Source organism: Trematomus bernacchii, unplaced genomic scaffold, assembly GCF_902827165.1.
Source record: "Trematomus bernacchii unplaced genomic scaffold, fTreBer1.1, whole genome shotgun sequence".
Lineage (NCBI taxonomy): Eukaryota > Metazoa > Chordata > Actinopteri > Perciformes > Nototheniidae > Trematomus > Trematomus bernacchii.
In genome coordinates this window covers 2,811,251-2,830,128 of record NW_022988097.1, presented here as the reverse complement: position 1 = coordinate 2,830,128, position 18,878 = coordinate 2,811,251, and the positions used below count along the sequence as shown (strand labels likewise).

The following is an 18,878-nucleotide window of genomic DNA, read 5'->3' as shown; positions in this document are numbered from 1 at the left end:
ATGAGATTGTTGAAAGATTCAAATTAGTTTTTTTAAACTTACTTTCATTTAAATAATCTGTTAATAACATTATCATAAAGAGGACAATACTTTAAAGCAGCAAATATTAAGTGAATAAAGTGTATCCCAGTCAGAAACCAAAAAAGTGAAAGAAACTAAGAAATGTGTAAATGAATATGCATTCAAATGACATGAAAAGAGAGAATAAGGTCAAGTCTAAAACAGGGAAATGTAACAAACCATTACAAAACAGCAGGTTCATTAATCAGACATATTTTAAAACAAACCGCATTAAGATATTAGGTTAAACTCACCCAGATCTTGTAAGATAGTAATCACTTGTCACATTATTATCAAACTGTGCTCTGAACACCGAAACAGGGGGAAAAGGATTTTGTGTTGATGCTTAGTTTGTGGTCTGCTTGTCGGAGCACTGCAGACCATTGCTATTAAAAGCTGTCCTACTAACCAGTGTTCTGATGACATTAATACTGAATGAATGACAGCATGAGTTCAACCACCAGTTCAAGCTGAAGAGCTTGTCCATTATAAATGGAAAGGAAGGAGACAGGAATACAGGAGAGGAGAAGAAGAGAGGAGAGGAGAAGAAGAGAGGAGAGTAAAAGAGATGGAGGGGGTTCATTATAGCTTGGATTCAGATTTAAAATAACAGCAACAAGCAGGGATGGATAACTGAACGGCCTATCAGGCACAGGCACATGGGCCCATACTGTCAGCCAGCCTTGACTTCAACCACAAAATGTGACTATAAAAAATAGATATTTTAAACCGAAAGAGAGAGATGATCATAGAGACGGAAAAAAAAACTGCAAGATGCACAAAGAGAATATAATAGAAATTTGAATCAACAACAGAGATGAGGCTCACAATGACAACAAAGAGAAGTAAAATGACTACAAAGAAATGGAAAATGAAAACAACTGTATGCAAAACTACTACAAAGAAATGCAAAAAGATTCTTTTTTTAAAACACCAAAATAGAAAATAGAAAAAAGACAAAAACAACTACAAAGTGAAACAAAACAAAGAAAAAGACAAAATGACCATAAAGAGACTAGAGATGCAAGAATTCGTCAAAACAGAAACATAATCACTAACTATTTTGTATATCAATGTATCTGTTTTTAAATGTAATATCTTTGTGTTTTGCACCGACAAAACAAAGCATCAAAAACCTCCCTTTGGACTCTGAGAAACTAAGATTTAATGACATTTTAAAGACCAAACTATTATTCTAGAAAATGATAAATAAATATCACGAAAATAATCTTTAGTCCTAGCCATTAAACCGATGCGTAGCAACTATGGTAAAATCCCTGTCCATTTGAATAAAGGTCAAATGTATTACAGGTTGTTATTTCTATCTTGAGGCTAGAGGCCTGTACTACAAAGCCCGATTTTCGCTTAGCGAGCTAACTTCAAGGAAAACTCTGGGTTTCCGATCCTACGACGCTGGTTCTCTTCTTACTGGGGTAGATCTCCATGGTAGCGGAGTTTAAAGCTATCAAGTCATATTACAGGATAGAGGAAATACAGAAAAACTGCCGTTGCAGGAAAGACGGCCGGCAAAAATCACCGACTGTGTGAACGTGAAAATTAATAGAATATCACCTCCCATGTTCAGAGCAATCTGACTATTATAACATTAGCGTTAAGAAAGCTTACTTAAATATCTGCCACAACATAAGTAACCGGATCAGAGTAACATTAAGTACAGTCCGCGGCACTGTGAGTGCAGACGTCGATGTGTCCCATTATCATTCATATCATATCACATCATAATGTATCATATATTTCCTTATCTGAGTCAGATTCTTGAGCCGTATCTGGCCGTGCAACACTCACAGTGTCACATACTGTATGCAGAAGTATTATTTTAAGCAACACATTAAGTTGACGAAACACTCGAGTCAAATGTAATTAAAGTCAGATCCACTCGTGTCTTGGACGGGGCAGTGATATCATAAACCTGTTAATGTACGCATTCAAACACTTTTTCTTTTAGCAGCTGTATTCACCTTGCAGGTGCAGCTATGTGGCTTTTATCCTGGATAAAGTGTTTAAGTCATGGATGTTTAAAGTTTAACTTCTTCATATTTGTCTAATATTATAGTTCACTTTTCATTCAGGAAGTATGACGCTGCGCTGTCAGTACGCTTCTCCATGTTTGTGATTGGTCAAATGTTGCTAACCCCGCCCCTTTCATGTGAACTCGCACTCAGCCGGACAGAGGAACCCTGGCTTGAGTTAACGAGTTGATAACCAGCGTCGTAGGACCGCTTAGCGAGATCGCGTTTGTTTTGGGTTAGTTAAGCCAGATAACTCAAACATATCCAGGGTATGTTGAACTGGATTCGTAGTACAGGCCTCGGGACATGTCGGTGACTTTGAGCTTTCAGTTTTTTTGTCTGAAGAACGTTTCAGGATATCTTTTGTCTGATAGTCTTGATGCATGACACCCACAACAAAGACCACTTTCAAGCCCTGTTTTCCGAAGACAAAACCCAAACACTGCCCACGACTTCCTGCTGTGTGTTTAAGCCATGCGTCTTACCATTTCTTTGATTTTAGTTTGGGTGGAGGGTTTCGTGGTATCAGAAACAGCGCTCTCATTGGATGCATGTCGCACAGAGCTACAAAAAGAGACAGGGACAGTTAAAGGAAGGGAAAATGAATCCTGAGTGGAAATGTAAATACAGAAACACAAACTGTACAACCATATCAATTCACAATGTGTATGTGTGGGTGTATCTTAAACTCACGAGGGGCTCCTTCAGCCATCTCCAGAGCAGTGATGCCTAAAGACCAGAGGTCACTCTGAGAACAAGAGAGACAGGAAAAGGTTAGGACTGGGGCACAGACAAAGCTAATCTCGAGCTCGGTTCATTTCCTGTAAACTTTGGATTTCCTCTACATATTCCAACAGTAAATCAGTTTGTGCACAGCGTGAGAGCACAGATCCAGGAATTGCAGGAACAAGTTCCAAGACTTCCAGCCAAACTTCTGGTATTTCACTAGAGACAGAAATAATAAGTGGATCATTTCAATGATGTCCTGTACTGTATATCAACAGTCAGTCTAATCACTTGAGCATCACAAATGCTTTTTGCTTCGCATAACACTTTTTTTAAATAAACTTTTATTATACTATACTATATTACAACAATTTAGTTTGATAAAACAAAGGCTTAACATCTCATCTTTGGAAGTTCAGATCCAAAAAGATTCGAAATTGCATTCAACAAGCATTTAAGAATTAAAATCGAATGATGGTTTTCTCCTAAACACCCCTTAGTCTTGGATGTTGGCCTTAGCAGTAGATAGGCTGTCATGGGGGGGTCGTCAGCAGAGATGGGGTCGTTACTAAAAAAAAGTAATATATTACATATTACTTTAAAAAAAAAAAGTAATATATTACACTACTTCGTTACTCTCCACATAAAGTAACTCGTTACTTTACTCGTTACTTTACTCGCCCCTCCCTACAGGCAGATCACGCAGACTGCTAAAGTTTCAAATGTTCTCTTTAGTTCAGTTTCCATTGTCGCATAAGACTGATCCAGATAGCTCTGACTATGGCTGTCCTCTGTCTCCTGCTATCTGTATTTTGCGCAGTATATCTCTGAACGATGCGATGGTGATTCCACTGTGCAAATGGGCAACATTACCTCTACTATGAAGGATGCTACAAGCCTGTCCATCTCTGCTTTGGTTACCGGTCCTCCAAATTCTAATTTGTGCTGCTTCGGAGTCGGCGGCGGCGACTCACAACATCCTCACTCTGGGTTCGGGGGTCCTTAGCTATTAGCTTCACCTTAGCATGTGTTCTTTGCAGGTGTTTGTTGAGGTTTGACGTGGTGTTTGCAGCAGTGTATAACAGCTTCTGGCCTGGACACAGTTTGCACCTCACCGTCACATTCCTGTCTATTCTTCGGACGAACTCAAAATAATGGGCATACCTCCACCCCTCGAAAGTTATCGCTGACTCTGCCATGTTTATGCAGCACTGCACGTGGAGATGTGGACGTGCAAGTCGCGCAGATTACGTACATATAAACCTGCGGCGGAAACCCCTCTTGTCTGTCAGTGTGATTATGACTGATTTTATAAAAGTAACGAAAGTAACGCGTGTCGGGGCAATGTTAGTAACTGTAGTGTGATTACTGAATTATAAAAGTAACGCGTTACACTACTCCGTTACCGACAAAAGTAATATTATTACGACTCTGGTCGTCAGGACATCATCACCTGGGTCTTTTAAGCTCAAAAGTTGCATTCTTATGTATCTGTATGTACTGCAAACTTAATGAGCGTTTACATTTTTGGCAGCAGACTGTTTACGCTAAAGTAAAATAAGTAAAGCTTCTCTGCATCACATGACTGTAATGGTTAAGAAGTTACCGGTCAAGATTGACTATTGACAAAAACATTTGATCACAAATATAGTTCAGCACTACACTCTTAATCTCAAATACAAAATGTTGGGTACAATTTTGAGTACAATTCTTTCAATAAAATGTAGTATTTAATCTGTTTTGAGGAATATGTGTTGAGCTCTTAGCAAGACCAAAAGCTGAAAGACTCTATATTGTACCTCGATGCATGTCAACATTACAATATAAGGCATCTGTGCTGCGTGTCAACTCATGTAGTGTTACCTTTAGATGGGGACTAGGACAAATTCACAGATATAAATGCAAAAGTGTTACAAAATAAATGCTCTAAGCAATAACATACAATACAAATGATTTGCTCATGAATTCAATCAACTCGGGAAATGGGACCAATCTAGGAGCAAATGAAGGCAACATTGTCCTTGGTACACTCGCTAAGTGACATTCTAATGGAAACAGATTTTTCCAATTTCTGCTGTCTCTTCGGATTATGTTTTGCTGGATGTGGCTGATTAATTCCTGCATTAAAATATATTTATTTCTTAGTTTTTACCTTAAAGGGGACATATCATGCTATATTTGAACAATATATTGTAGGGCCATACCTATATAAAAGTATATAAATATAGTTTTTTTTTCAAAATACCAAACAGATCCTGCATTTTAGCCATGCCTCATTTCGCTCTATTTGCTCTTTCCAGCCCTGTTTTTGCAGGGGTCTGATTCTGTGAGCTGCAGCTGACCACGCCCCCCTGCAGGAGAGGGGAGCGTGCTTTGAGATCAGCTGCTGGGCTGTCAGAAGAGGGGGAGAAAAAGAGATCTCCGTCCTCCGTGTTTTATTCTTATATATGATTATATAGAGTCGTTATTCATTTGTTTTAAAGCTCAATAAATAACAAAGAAGACCTTTGACCGGCACTTTTCTAATTTTGTCCGGAAGATTTAAACTTTAACGGACATGTTGACCGGCGAAAAGAAATCTAACTGAAACTCTGCCGCACGGTCCCCTCGTTCTTTGGAAGAGGTGGAGAGGTGGGTGTTTGTCATCTGTTACAGGCCTGGCATATGTACTACAGCGTCTCCAGCGCTTTCGAGCGGCAATGGCCGGCCGTGGCCCAACCCCACATTCCCCTGATAGGTGGAGAATTGACCACTAAGCGGAGCACCACTTTTGTTACGTAGAAAATAATTCAAATCTGGATCAGTCTGTATCAGATCCGTTGCAGCCCCATTTTTAGAGATTTGGGTATGGAGGAAAATAGAGAGGGTTGTGTTTTCTGACACTTGGTGAGTTCTCTGGAACACCGGGGACACATATTCATGTATAAAAGACGTACAAAAGTGCATTTTGCATGATAGGTCCCCTTTAAGACAACAGCTAAATGGTCTGCATTTTGGCTATTACTAAAGGAAAATGTGTTTTTATGATACTTTTGAAAGTTCTCCATTTTCCTGTTGGATGCGTTACTCCTGTCTTCATTAACAGATGATGGAAATGTTCTTACTGTTGGCTGGGAAACACTAATTGTAGTGATTAATTAAGTACCCTGTAGTCATAGGCAGCGTCAGGGTTCTCGTCGCAGGCGATGACCTCCGGAGCCATCCAGTAGGGAGTTCCGATGAAGGTGTTCCTCCGCCCGATCGTCTTATCCAGCTGGGCCGACACCCCAAAGTCAACTGAGACGAAAAGAATGTGGGACAATTTCACGACTCAAAACAACCACAATCTTTGCTTCTTCATGGGGTGTTGCTGCGGTTGTGTGATTGATGCATGTATGAATGAATGGCTGTGTGATTGTTCGACGGTTTTTTGCCCGGAGGCTTGCGGACTCGCTTGAGAAACCGCGATGCTTGTGTCGATGTGTCATACCCAGCTTGACTTCGGCATTCTCCGTGAGCAAAACATTTTGTCCCTTAATGTCTCTGTGAATCACATGATGGGAGTGAAGATGGGAAAGACCCTGGAAGACAAATATACACACACAGAAACACACACTGTCAGATGACCTCCATCGCTACAAATATGAAGTCGCAAACACAGCTTTAGAATAGTAGAGGCATTATGTGTTCGTTTGGAGGAATACTGCACAAAAAGTATAATTTATTTTCCCTTCAAGGAGAAATAACTTTAGGTGGCCGAGGCAGCCAATCGGAGGCAAAGTGTGTGTGTTTGTGTGTGTGCTCTCGCTTCTTCAAAGGAGGTTAAACAAACAGAGGAAGTGAGTCTTATTAGGGACAATGACTTCACCATGCTTTGCAGAGTGTCTCTGTGTGTGTGTGTGTGTGTGTGTGTGTGTGTGTGTGTGTGTGTGTGTGTGTGTGTGTGTGTGTGTGTGTGTGTGTGTGTGTGTGTGTGTGTGTGTGTGTGTGTGTGTGTGTGTGTGTGTGTGTGTGTGTGGGGATGTTGAAACAATAAAGGGGCAGCATGTCTGACAGCAGCAGGTAAAACAGTGGCAAATAAAAATCATCAACTTTCAAACTGTTCTTGGTGTAAGCATCAAGGAGACGCATGTGTTTGTGTATGTGTAACACACAAACACACAAAGCAGTGCAAACATTCTTTCTCAGGACCTTGTGATCTCCCATAATGATAACCATAACATCTTACAGACATGTGTTTGAAACTGGCCTTTTAAGTATACAAAAGAAGAAAAAAAAATCAGTTATTCTCTCGGAGTCACAGTGGGAAAACATGGGAGAGATACTGCTCCCCGGACATGAAGAAGTATGGCCGTCAGTTTCTTCTCTTTGATGTTTTGGCAAAGGATCAACCACTAAAAGTTGCACCGTGTTTCTTTCACATCGGCAGCAACTCATCCAGGCGCTAATTACTATCTCGGTTTTTACCAGCACTTAAAAAAAAGGGCCACAGCCGGAACAACACCTCAGAAACAAAGTTCCCTTGTTGGGTTTGCTATACAAGTTCAGTAATATAGTGTGAATGTATTCGGTGGTGAGATTTCGGGATTGTTCAAAGAGATCTTGAATCTCATGTCGAGCCCAAATTGTTGCTTTTTTAATGGCTTTTAGCAATATACAAGTCATTATCAAGAACTGACTGTATAGCTTCCCTCATGCATAACTGCTGGGTTGATAAGGGGATGGTTTATTTGAAGTTGCAAAATCACAACAAAACAACTCACAGGCACGGCATATAAACTACCTTTATTTTACAATATAACATGTATTTATTTTTTATATAATGTATTTATAAATTAAACGACAATATATTTATATAATATGTATTATATTTATATTATTTGTTTATATATTGATTTTGTATTATATCATTTATTTTTATGATAAAATATCAGCTTCAAGAAATATAACTTAACTTTAACTGAAACAACATTTATTGGAATTGCCGTTAACACTTTATTTTAAATATCTATTATTTTGTTGGTAGTTTATTTTTGCTTCATTAATGATTATTTTCTCTTTATATTCTCAGTAATATTTTTTACTTTCATTATTGTTTGTTTTGTATTTCTGTCACACAAAGGAGAGTTGGGATGTAGATGTTTGCATGGTCGATATTATGTAGAGGCTTGAATTCCCATTAAACAATTGAATATATATGTATGCTCCAGTGAGTGTGTCTATATGTCTATATATGTGTGTGTGTGTGTGTGTGTGTGTGTGTGTGTGTGTGTGTGTGTGTGTGTGTGTGTGTGTGTGTGTGTGTGTGTGTGTGTGTGTGTGTGTATATACAGTATGCGTGTGTGTGTTTTGAATGTCATCCTTACCCTGAGCACCTCTCTGCAGATGTAAGCTATCCAGTCCTCCTTCAGACAGTTCCCTTTGGTCTTCTTCACCAAATCTGTGACGGAGCCGGCTCCACAGTACTCCATCACCAACTACATCAAACATCAGTGATTATTATGAGAAAGATCTTATTGTATATTCATAATTAAACTGAAAAATGTGTTAATTTCACAATAAACCAAATAGGGTAACAGTAAGATGAATGTATTCTTTATTTAAACTCAATAGCATTACAAACCCAGAGCTGGTGGTCCTGTCCAGCAGGACTTTTCTTAATGAAAGCTCCATAATAGGTAGCGATGTTTCTGTGGTGGGAATAACTCTTCAACATGTTGATCTCCAGTTTGATCTCCTCTTCTTCTTCCTAAATAAAACAACAGATACAGAAATCAAACCACATGTATTTTAAAGTACATTTGGGTGATTTGAAAACATTAATGTCAGACCATTTGATGGGCATTTAAAGTAGTTTTGTTTGGTGCAACCTTTTCCCAGAGGAATGGTTTAATGTGGTAGCTGTGACTGTTTGAATGGGGTTGTATTAGTACTCATAGTAAGCCTATTACCTACACTACAGTAGATGATGGTCGGCATGCCTCTAGTTTGGAGGAACAGGAGTGAAAGCACGAAAGATATGAAATGTTCTTCTGCACTCCTTTCGAAAACAGTATTTCTAAGCTCTCTTTGAAGCCACCAGATTCCATTGACAAAAACCGTAGTTTTCATTTGCATAACACTGGAGATGTTGGTCTCGATCGGCAGGTTTGTTTGTGTTATTGTGAGGCTGTTATTGTCAGGAAAATGGAGAACATTGCTGAACATGATATTAACCAAAACCAAAGACAGACAGTGACTCACACAAACTGACAGATAGAGGCAGCAGCAGCAGATCAAAGTACAATGAGAGTTTTTGTCAATGGAGTTTAGTGTCTTTGAAGGCAGCATAGATATTCAGTTTCCCCTCAAAAAGGGATAACATATACTAAAAAGTGCGTACACTTACACTGCTTTTGTTTTTTCAGGTGGCTAAAATAAGTTATGCTGTGGCTCTTTCTCACAGCATAACTTTGCTTAGCTTCTGTTTTGTTTATCCAATCTGGGGATGTGCTGACCATCAACTTTAGATAATACAACGCCACTTCAAAATCCAGTCTACACTTCTGCTTTGAAAGTTACTCTCGATCCTTGCTTCCTGTTTGTTCTTCCTTCAAGAATGATATTAAACCTTACTTTAGAAACATGTATAAGCCCGCTAATGTTGAAGTGTATCTTTAAAAGTCGAAGGTGGCACTTTAAAAGTTTTCCTTTTTTATTCCCATAGAGTACCTACAAGGCAAACACCTACAAATCCAGAGAAAAAGCATCTTCTTTCAGATTGTTGCTTGACCTCTCAGTGGCCTCAGATAGTTGACCTTATTTCAACTACAGCTATGTCTCGACAAAACAACCGGGGTTGGGACACAAAGACCAAGAAAGCTTGCACAGGAAACAGAGCGACCGTTTTTGGTTCTAGCTATAAATCCCGGAAATGACTTGTGACTTCTCCAATTCACTGAACCCCTAAATCTGAGGGAGGAGCGGTGGAGGAGCAGTGGAGGAGAGCAACAGAGAGCTTCTCCCAGTCACTGACCTCCTTTAAATCTCCACAGGACAGGAGCAGAGCAAATGACAAGGCAGTGTTTGACCTTTCACCTCCTTCTAAAACACAAAAGCCTCCTGCCTGTGTCTGGAGCACCCCCCCCCCTATCTCTCTTTCTCTGTTTGGGTGTGCATGTGTGTGAGAAGGGAGATAATAGCCGAGCATTTCCTGCTAAAGAGTTTGTCTGCAACACAGGAGACCCAGAATCTCATCAACAGGAAATAAACCAGGGTCCAATTCTGCAAAAATCTGATTTGGGGCAAAGTATAAAGCATCAACCAGTTTAAGGTTAGTCCAGTTCGTAGTACCTGTTTTTCAGAAAACAAAAACTTGTTTATTTAACATGTTTTATTATGTTACTCAATTAATTGCTGGAAAATGACCATACATTCCTACATCCCAATGTCACATCTTGACGTGACATCATCAAATTACGTGAGCTCTCTGTCCAACAACTGTCCACAACCCAAAGATATTCCGTTTTTTTTAAACTATAGTCCATAACTAAATGTAAGCAAAAAAAATCCTACCAATTAAAAAGCGGGGAAATTACAGTTAAATTAAAGCTAGATCCTCTGAGAGACTGAAATCGAGCTTCATGCTAACATTGGCAAGCTAACACCATGAATGGCTTTACACATTTTTAAGGATATCCATCGAATAATTGCGAGGAATATCAGTCCGGATGAAAGTGGTGAATAGAACAGCCCAACGAAAGTCAGACCAACATTGCCTTCCCAGAAGAAATCACCATCGCATGCCTTAATGACTTGACTTAATAAATACTTGAATAAAAGGATGCATTTTCTATAGATCCAGTCATAGATTGAACAACTAATAATGTGGTTTTAAATGTACACATCATGTTGAGAATTTGATCTCTTACGGCCCGTCCACACGGCGGCGTGCGTTGAAGCTTCAACGCTTCTGCCCATTCACTTTGAATGGGGTGACGTCACGCTTTGCCGAACTGCATTGTGGTCGCATCGCTTCGCTTTGCTCGCGTTGCTCTGCTCGCGTTGCTCGCTTCAAAAGTTGAGCAATGTTCAACTTCTGAAGCTTCGACGGAAGCGCCAGCCAATCAAATCATATGCCAGTACAAGTTCTAGCCAATCAAAACCACGTCCTTGTGTGTCCGGGGCGGGAGATTCATGTGATTGGTTGTTGGTCGAGTTTCAGACACGCCCGCCGGCAAGCTTCAACGCACGCCGCCGTGTGGACGCTGCGTTAGCATAATTTTTTGAATGACAATTCTCCGTCAAACTCTGCTTTGCTACATTATGGTAGCGTGCTTCACTCCACCTTCTTCTACAAACTTGTATTGGCCTTCATTTAACCCCATTCTGCTGGCACTGGTGATCTACATCTGTAAACCAACAGCAACATTCAATAAAACCTCCACACGTCTCCTGTTTGTACCCCAGCACAGCTGTAGGACCACAACGCAGAGCTCATAAACCCATATGAACTCCCTCTTTGGACCCAAACTTAGAGTTGAAGGTGTATCGGGGTGGTCCTTATATAACTTTAAGATGTACATCACCACTGGAATTCAAAAATACAGAATCAAAGAGATGTTTTATTTCATCCTCAAATTGATTTACAATATGATGAGCTTTATTAATATTGTATATGACCAGGACTGTGTGGCTTTGAAAGTAAGCAGAACTTTAATATCAAGGACACTACCCAAGCATCTAATAAAAAACTATTTCTGGGTCAAAGCAGTAATATTGGTGGGACTATAAATATAAGAAAGTAGAACCCTATTTCATGTAATTGAATTTTGTCAGGCAAGCAATATATTTTAAAGTAGGTTTTTGTTTGCACCTTATTGTAAAAGTCCCATTGCTTCCATTACCTGCATGAGTGTGGAGAGAATTGAATTGGGCAAAAGACAAAAGACAGCCATACAAAAACAACTCGTTGAATACATAATGAGTTTTACGATTTTTAAACAGGTGCAAACCCCTGCAAATGCCTGTGTTATTGTTTCATACTTGATGTCTTTGGTGGGTCACTTGAAAGAAAAAGGATTTCAATACAACAGAAAGTGAACTAGAAAAGAAGGTTTAACAACAACTCTCTTTGCAGCTTGTTGTCTTAAAACGTACTATTACAGTCATTCCTGTTGGATGATGACACGTTTGGTACCACTTCTTCTTACATTTCTAACCCTCTCTCCTCCTGTGTTATCTTTTCTACTGACAAGTGTTGGCTCTATTGATTCCCTGCCCTTAATGTTCCTGCCTTGAAAATACTATAATATTGAGCATGCAGAGCCTACAAAAACAGAATTATTGTCTTTTGAGAGATTTTACAAGTACAGGAAATGATGATGTGCCTTGCCTATTTTTTGATAATCACTACTTGTTAAACCATTCCAACTTTCCAACCAATTGAAATGAGCAGGAGCGCTTGATTAGTCTCTAACACACTTTTTTTGGGTGCATTTCTTTCCCTTTTAGCAGGCTAGGGAGGATACAGGACATTGGATTTAGACTAAGGGCAGATCTATACCAAAAGTACAAGTTACTACTAATAGAAGTACCCCAAGTGATTTTGTTTTGAAATTCCATAGAGTTTGGGCACTCACAAACGCATATTTAAAAAGGAATGGTCAAAGTCGATGCAGCAGAGTCTGAGATATAGTTTAGTCCCTCCAGTGAGTCAGACTCCAAAAACACTGGATTTTACATTTCCCATTATTCAACTTCATAGCCTCTTTCATTAGACCCACTTCCTCCAGTTCCTTCCAGTTCATGATGCAGGCTTCATACCTTTTTAAAGATTTGAGCCCAAAACGTCTGGAAAATGTGATTCCAGATATTATATCTCCTGATCAGACAGGATTTATCCAGAACCGACATTCGTATTCAAATTTGAGAAAACTATTTAATATTGTCCACTCGGCTCGGTCACCAGACCCAGAGGTAGTAATATCACTTGATGCGGAAAAGGCCTTTGACCGGGTCGAATGGAGATACCTATTCATTGCCCTCCAAAAATGTGGCTTTAGAAAAGAATTCATTGCGTGGATTAGACTTCTCTACTTCTCTCCCCTGGCTGCTATAATCTCTAATAACACTCGGTCTAATTACTTCCCCCTTGGAAGAGGTACAAGACAGGGATGCCCGCTTTCCCCACTTCTTTTTGCGCTAGCAATTGAGCCTTTGGCAACAAAACTCCGTTTATGTAAGGATTTCAAAGGCATTGATCGGGCAGGACAAAAGTTGAAGGTGTCCCTTTACGCGGATGACTTGCTTTTATATGTATCCGAGCCTGCCTCATCGCTTCCCTATATCCTGGATATCCTCGATCAATTTGGGAAAGTCTCGGGTTATAAATTAAATTTACAAAAGAGCGAACTTTTCCCCTTTAAAAGGGCTCAAGATGGCTTCAAATATTTAGGAATTGAGGTCACTCGCTCTCTCCTTACTACTTTCACTAAAAACTTTACCACTCTTCTCAATAAGTGTAAACAAGATATGAACCGCTGGGCCTCCTTACCATTATCTCTAACAGGGCGCGTCAATCTCGTTAAAATGATAATGTTACCAAAGTTTTTATATCTTTTTCAAAACATCCCCGTCTTTATTAAGAAATCGTTTTTTAAGACTCTTGATAAATGTATTATTTCTTTCCTCTGGGGGAATAAACCTAGTCGGATCAGTAAAGCTCATATGCAAAGGCCAAAACGATCAGGAGGTCTCGCTCTACCTAATTTCCTTTTCTACTATTGGGCATGCAACATTCAGAAGTTGATACACTGGTTTGAAAACAAACCGATGTCAGAAAAAGCGGACTGGGTGAAATGAGAGTTTTCTTCATATCAACACCACCTGGGCTCAGTGGTTTGCACAGGTTTACCCCTTCTCAACACTAATTTGAAGTCGAGTGTAATAGTAAGTAATTCAATAAGAATATGGGCTCAGTTTAGGAGGCACTTTGGACTACAGGGTGCTTCTGTTCTCTCCCCCATTAAGTCAAACCACATGTTTACCCCATCCTGTACAGACCCGGCTTTTACGGTTTGGTTTAATAATGGGATTAAATCAATTTATAATCTTTACATTGAAGACACATTTGCATCTTTCTCTCAATTATCTGAACTGTATAGCCTACCGAAAAATCACTTATTTCGTTACCTACAAATTAGGAGCTTTGTATGTAAGACATTCAGCTCTTTTCCAAATAAGCCCATAAAGTCACATATTGACCATATCCTCGAACTGAAGTCAGACCGTAGAGGACTGATTTCACTGATTTATGATCTCATTGGTAATGTCAATCCGCACCCTATTGAACATTTAAAAGCTGCTTGGGAATCTGATCTGGGAAGAACTTTGACGGATGACCAGTGGGAATTAGTCCTGGACCGGGTGCACACATCTTCCTCTTCTGCTAAACACAGCCTGATACAACTGAAAGTGGTACACAGAGCTCATTTAACTAACGCCAGATTGGCTAAAATGTATCCAGAGGTTGAACAGTCTTGTCCCCGATGCAGAAGCCAGCCAGCAGACCTAATACACATGTTTTGGGTATGTCCCAGCCTCTTTACTTTCTGGAGATGTATTTTTAAATCTTTTAGTGAAATGTTTAAAACTCGTATTGAGCCTGACCCGCTCTGTGCCCTTTTTGGTTTGGCACCAAAGGTGACCTGTGCATCCCTACCAAACAGTGCTCAGATAGTTATAGCCTTTTCTACACTTCTTGCGAGACGTTTGATTCTTCTAAAATGGAAGCAACATTCCCCTCCATCCTTTTCTCAGTGGGTCAAAGATGTTATGTACTTCTTACAGCTAGAGAAAATTAAGTTCTTACTCAGGGGCTCCTCTAACACCTTTATTAGAACATGGAAACCCTTTCTGGACTTCTATGACTCCTTACAAGATCCACTTGATAAAGAATAAGGTTGGATTGAGCGGTGAGCAGTGAGCAGTTGATTCATCTTTTTTTATTTTTTATTTTTTTTATTTCTATTCCATTATCATTATTATTATTTTTTTTCTTTGTGTTTATCTCTGTGTTTTCTTTTTCTTTTCTTTTTTTTTCTCCTCCTTTGCCCCCCTTGAACTAATGTCATTATGAAAATACTGTATTTTACTGTTAAAGGGCTCTGTATCCTGTAACTCAATGGGTTAGTGGGTGGGTTGGTGGGTGGGAGAGTGGTGGGATTGAAATGAAGATTTTGATTTGTCAGCATGTGTGTATATATCTTTACTGAATTTGTATCACTTGCTTTTGTTAAAAAACTGAGAAAATCAATAAAACTATTTACCATAAATTTTTTTTCAAAAAAATTAAAAAAAGACTTGAGCCCAATCCTTAGTCAGTTTTTCACATACAATACATATGCGGATGTCGTTCTGACGTAGCTGGGTTTTTTCTCTACCAACAAAGCTTGTCCTAGGAAAGCCTTCTTTTAGAAATGTAGTAAGTAGCTCTAAAATATCGTAATTTTTGCGGCCACTGTTTAAGTATATATTTTCCCCTATATGTGTTTTTAAAGAAATGTTCCTTATGAATAAATGCGGCTAATCAACAACTTAAGTAAAGTTCACGTGTTTTGCTTCCAAAGTGCTGAAGTGTTCATAACTGTCATAGGATACAACCTGGGTCTGGTTTGTTTAATTAAGTAATGCAAACATGTCGGTCCTCATCGTGATGGCATTTGAATGCAATTGGACAATCACGCTTTAGAATAAAAACAAAAAAAATCCTCAATGATTTGCCCCAAATGTTTAACATCTCATATATGCTGCCTTAGCCCACTTTGAGAACAATCTGGGATACTATAATAAATAAACTGTAGTTTATAATCTATTATCCAGAAGTTAACATTATAGACACTCCTCTGACTATCCCTTCAACAATTTGGCCTTAATGTAATACATTGACCCTACATGGTGCAGTCATTATTCAACTTAGTTTCGACTTAGATCACCTGTGTCACGTACAATTAACAGTGACAGCATGTTGAAGGTTCTGGCAATGTTGAAATGTTCACAATGATGAGTAAGAGAAAAAAAGGACTACACAGTTGGTGGAGATGGAGAGAAACACAGTGAGTGTGTCATTATTGTGATGTTGGTTTACCTCTGTGACTTCCATGACTTTGATAGCTGCCAGTTGGCCGGTCTTGACATGGCGACCCTGGAGAAATATAAAACAGATAAAGTTAGGATGACAACAGAAGAAAAATGTAACACTTTAAATATAAATGTTTGATTACAGATGTATACCAACAGTTTTGAAGTCTTCACAAGCAGTTTGATTACCAACATATGTCAGTATTGAAGCCTGAGATAAGATATGTGTCAGTAAGCAACACCATCAAACAGAACTGCAACGACTAGTGAATTGAAGGACACAATTTTGGAACTATTTTATGCGAAAAATGGCAGAAAAGGCAATTTTCCTCCTCTAAAAACAGTGTTTTTCTCATTTGAAAGTGAATATCTTTGGATTTTGGAATGACAAAACAAGTCATCTAAAGACTTCAAGTTAAAAAAAACTGGGAAGAGCATTTTCCCAATCTTTTGACATTTTATTGAACAATTAATTGAAATAAATAACCGGCAGTTTATTCTTTAATGAAAATAATCATTGGTTGCAGCCCTACCCCCAGATCTTCCAAGTAAACAATTTCATCTATCAAAAGCATTTTTTCTAAGTTTATGCCGCAGTGTGCATTAAACATTTTAAATTAAATTGTGGGAGCTGACCTGTGCATCTCTGCTAAAGTCTGAATGAAGTGGATTATATACAAATATTCCTGTCCTAAGATATATTAAATTACATGATACTTGCTAGACGCTTTTATCTAAAGCGAATTACATACTCAATACTGTGACCAATCCCCACAGGAGCAATTTGGGGTGAAGTGTCTTGCACAGACATGCTGACTGCAGTGGGGTTTGAACCTGTGCTCCCCTGATCCAAACACTAACGCACTAACCCACTGCGCCACTGCCTCCCTACAAATCAAATCAACAGCAAAGTCCATGCACAAATATTACATATGGCACTAATGGCAATATTCTTCACAGTTTCATATTTATCACATTACAAGAGCCACTTTGCAAAACCAATTGGTTTGAAGGCATCAAAATGCTAAATATTATAAGTCAGAAACACCAAACACTGGCAGCCCAGACTCTTAACACATACATTACAGCACCTTTTGTGGGTGAACACTTGGATTGTGATATCATTTTAAGCTCTGGACAAGGCTACGTCTACATCATTTGTATTTTTCTCATGAGAGGCTCAGTCAAAAAGAACAAGACAGCAGGCGAGATGAGAGGGAGGGAGCTCAGAGCGCCGGAGCTGTAAAGTGCAGTCAGGTGAGGAGGGGGAAATTGAAAAGCTTGTCATGAGTCAAAAAGCTGACAAGATACAAGAAGGAGCTACTCTATAAGCCTTTAAGCTGTGATGTATGACAGGGCTCTGAGCGTGTGTGTGTATGAAAGAGCCTGAAGGGCATGACAAATCCTACAATACTCAATCATATTAGCAAATACTCGGGTACTGAGTAGGGATGGGAACGATTAATCAAATATTCGAAATTATTCAGGTATTCGAATATGAGAAATTTATATATATTTGTTTGGTTTTTTTGGGAGGGGTGCCTAAGTTGATTACATATTATCAAATGGAATAATTCAATGTATACGACAGTGCCATAGCTACATGTGTTAGGTCTAAAGGTGTGTTTTGCTCCGCTCACCGGTCCCTCACAGCGGGCAGAGCTGCAGGTGCTGATCTCTCTCTCTCTCGCGTCCAGTTATACTTCACTCGTGTTTATGTCCAAATCCATCAGATCTAGCTAGTTCTAGCTAATGATATGGCTGCTGCCCCTCCCTACACGCAGATCACGCAGACTCAAACCTCATCTTATGCCCAAATTCCAGCTGAGAGGGTCTTCTCTACAGCTGGCCTGATTGTGAATCGCTTCTGCACCCGCCTGCAACATGCTCATATTCTTAAACAAGAATGAGTATTGAATAGCTGCATTCTGTGCATAGGCCCTGTTATAGGTTGTTGATCTCGGTTGTAATAGTAATAAAGTTATGTTTTAAGCATGAAAGCTGTAGGCCTATAGCTGTCAACTGTTCAAACTGTGATCACCAGTTCAATACATTTGACAAATTCGACTTGGTTTCTATACTTATTTGAACATGTATTTAGTTTTCAAAATTAAATATTTTTCTTTTCTTTTTGTAAAAATGTTTCCCACATTTTTTTTTTTTTTATAAGATATGAACATTTCAGTTAATCAGTTAACCTTTTTTTTGGGGGTTGAATATTCGAATATACATTTGCTTTCAAATTCCCATCCCTAGTACTGAGAGACAAAGATGGATGGAGAGCTTGAAAGCAAACTACATTCTTAATATTTCTCTATTTGTGTTTTGTATTCTCTGCAGCTAAGTCCATCTATCTAACTATCTGTGTCCAAAGAAATGTTACTCACAGGACCAATTCCTGCATTATCTAGTAAGTCATGGAAAACACATCAGTCTGTTAAAAACCTGTGTGACTAAATCGGGTATGTCACATCAGAGAAGTGTTCAGGAAATACCAAGAATAAGTCTAGAGTCTTAGGATGTCTAGCGAAATTCAAAAACTCTGTCTAGCGAAATTCAAAAACTCTGGATACTAATTTGATACCAGAGTAAAAGACTAAAAGAAAACCAACATTTTATGTAATTCAACATACACTGTAACTGTTATTAGTTGGAAGTTAAACAGGTCATAATAGAGTGGTGCAGTGATGACATGTTTTATAGTAGGCAAACCCGTAAGTTAGCCCCGCAAGACAATTGGATGTGTACATTTGATTATATTGCAGAACATTATATTTGTTGCAAAAATACATGTTACATGTTTAAAATACTTAGAGGCAGGATAATCTCAACAAATTAACACTTTTACATTTTTTTAAGAATAAGTGCAAAGAAGTAGAAAGCTGATGTTATGGCTATAAACAAACTACTACAAGGTCACATGACTTCACGTTAACACTGCTAAGCTAAAGGCGGACTTTAATG

The 18,878-nt window shown here is 38.9% G+C and overlaps 1 protein-coding gene across 2 annotated transcripts in view; it reads right to left on the bottom strand.

Annotated features, from left to right (window-relative positions):
- The window catches only part of si:zfos-2326c3.2 (misshapen-like kinase 1), a 91,416-nt gene that overhangs the window by 57,880 nt on the left and 14,658 nt on the right, over positions 1–18,878 (bottom strand). For both annotated transcript variants that reach the window (XM_034121192.1, XM_034121193.1), the window contains exons 3-9: positions 15,922–15,978; positions 8,419–8,544; positions 8,162–8,272; positions 6,286–6,376; positions 5,962–6,092; positions 2,784–2,838; positions 2,576–2,654 (exon numbers count right to left, since the gene is read on the bottom strand). In XM_034121192.1, the coding sequence (XP_033977083.1) occupies positions 2,576–2,654; positions 2,784–2,838; positions 5,962–6,092; positions 6,286–6,376; positions 8,162–8,272; positions 8,419–8,544; positions 15,922–15,978 (650 nt within the window). The remainder of the gene's footprint in view (positions 1–2,575; positions 2,655–2,783; positions 2,839–5,961; positions 6,093–6,285; positions 6,377–8,161; positions 8,273–8,418; positions 8,545–15,921; positions 15,979–18,878) is intronic.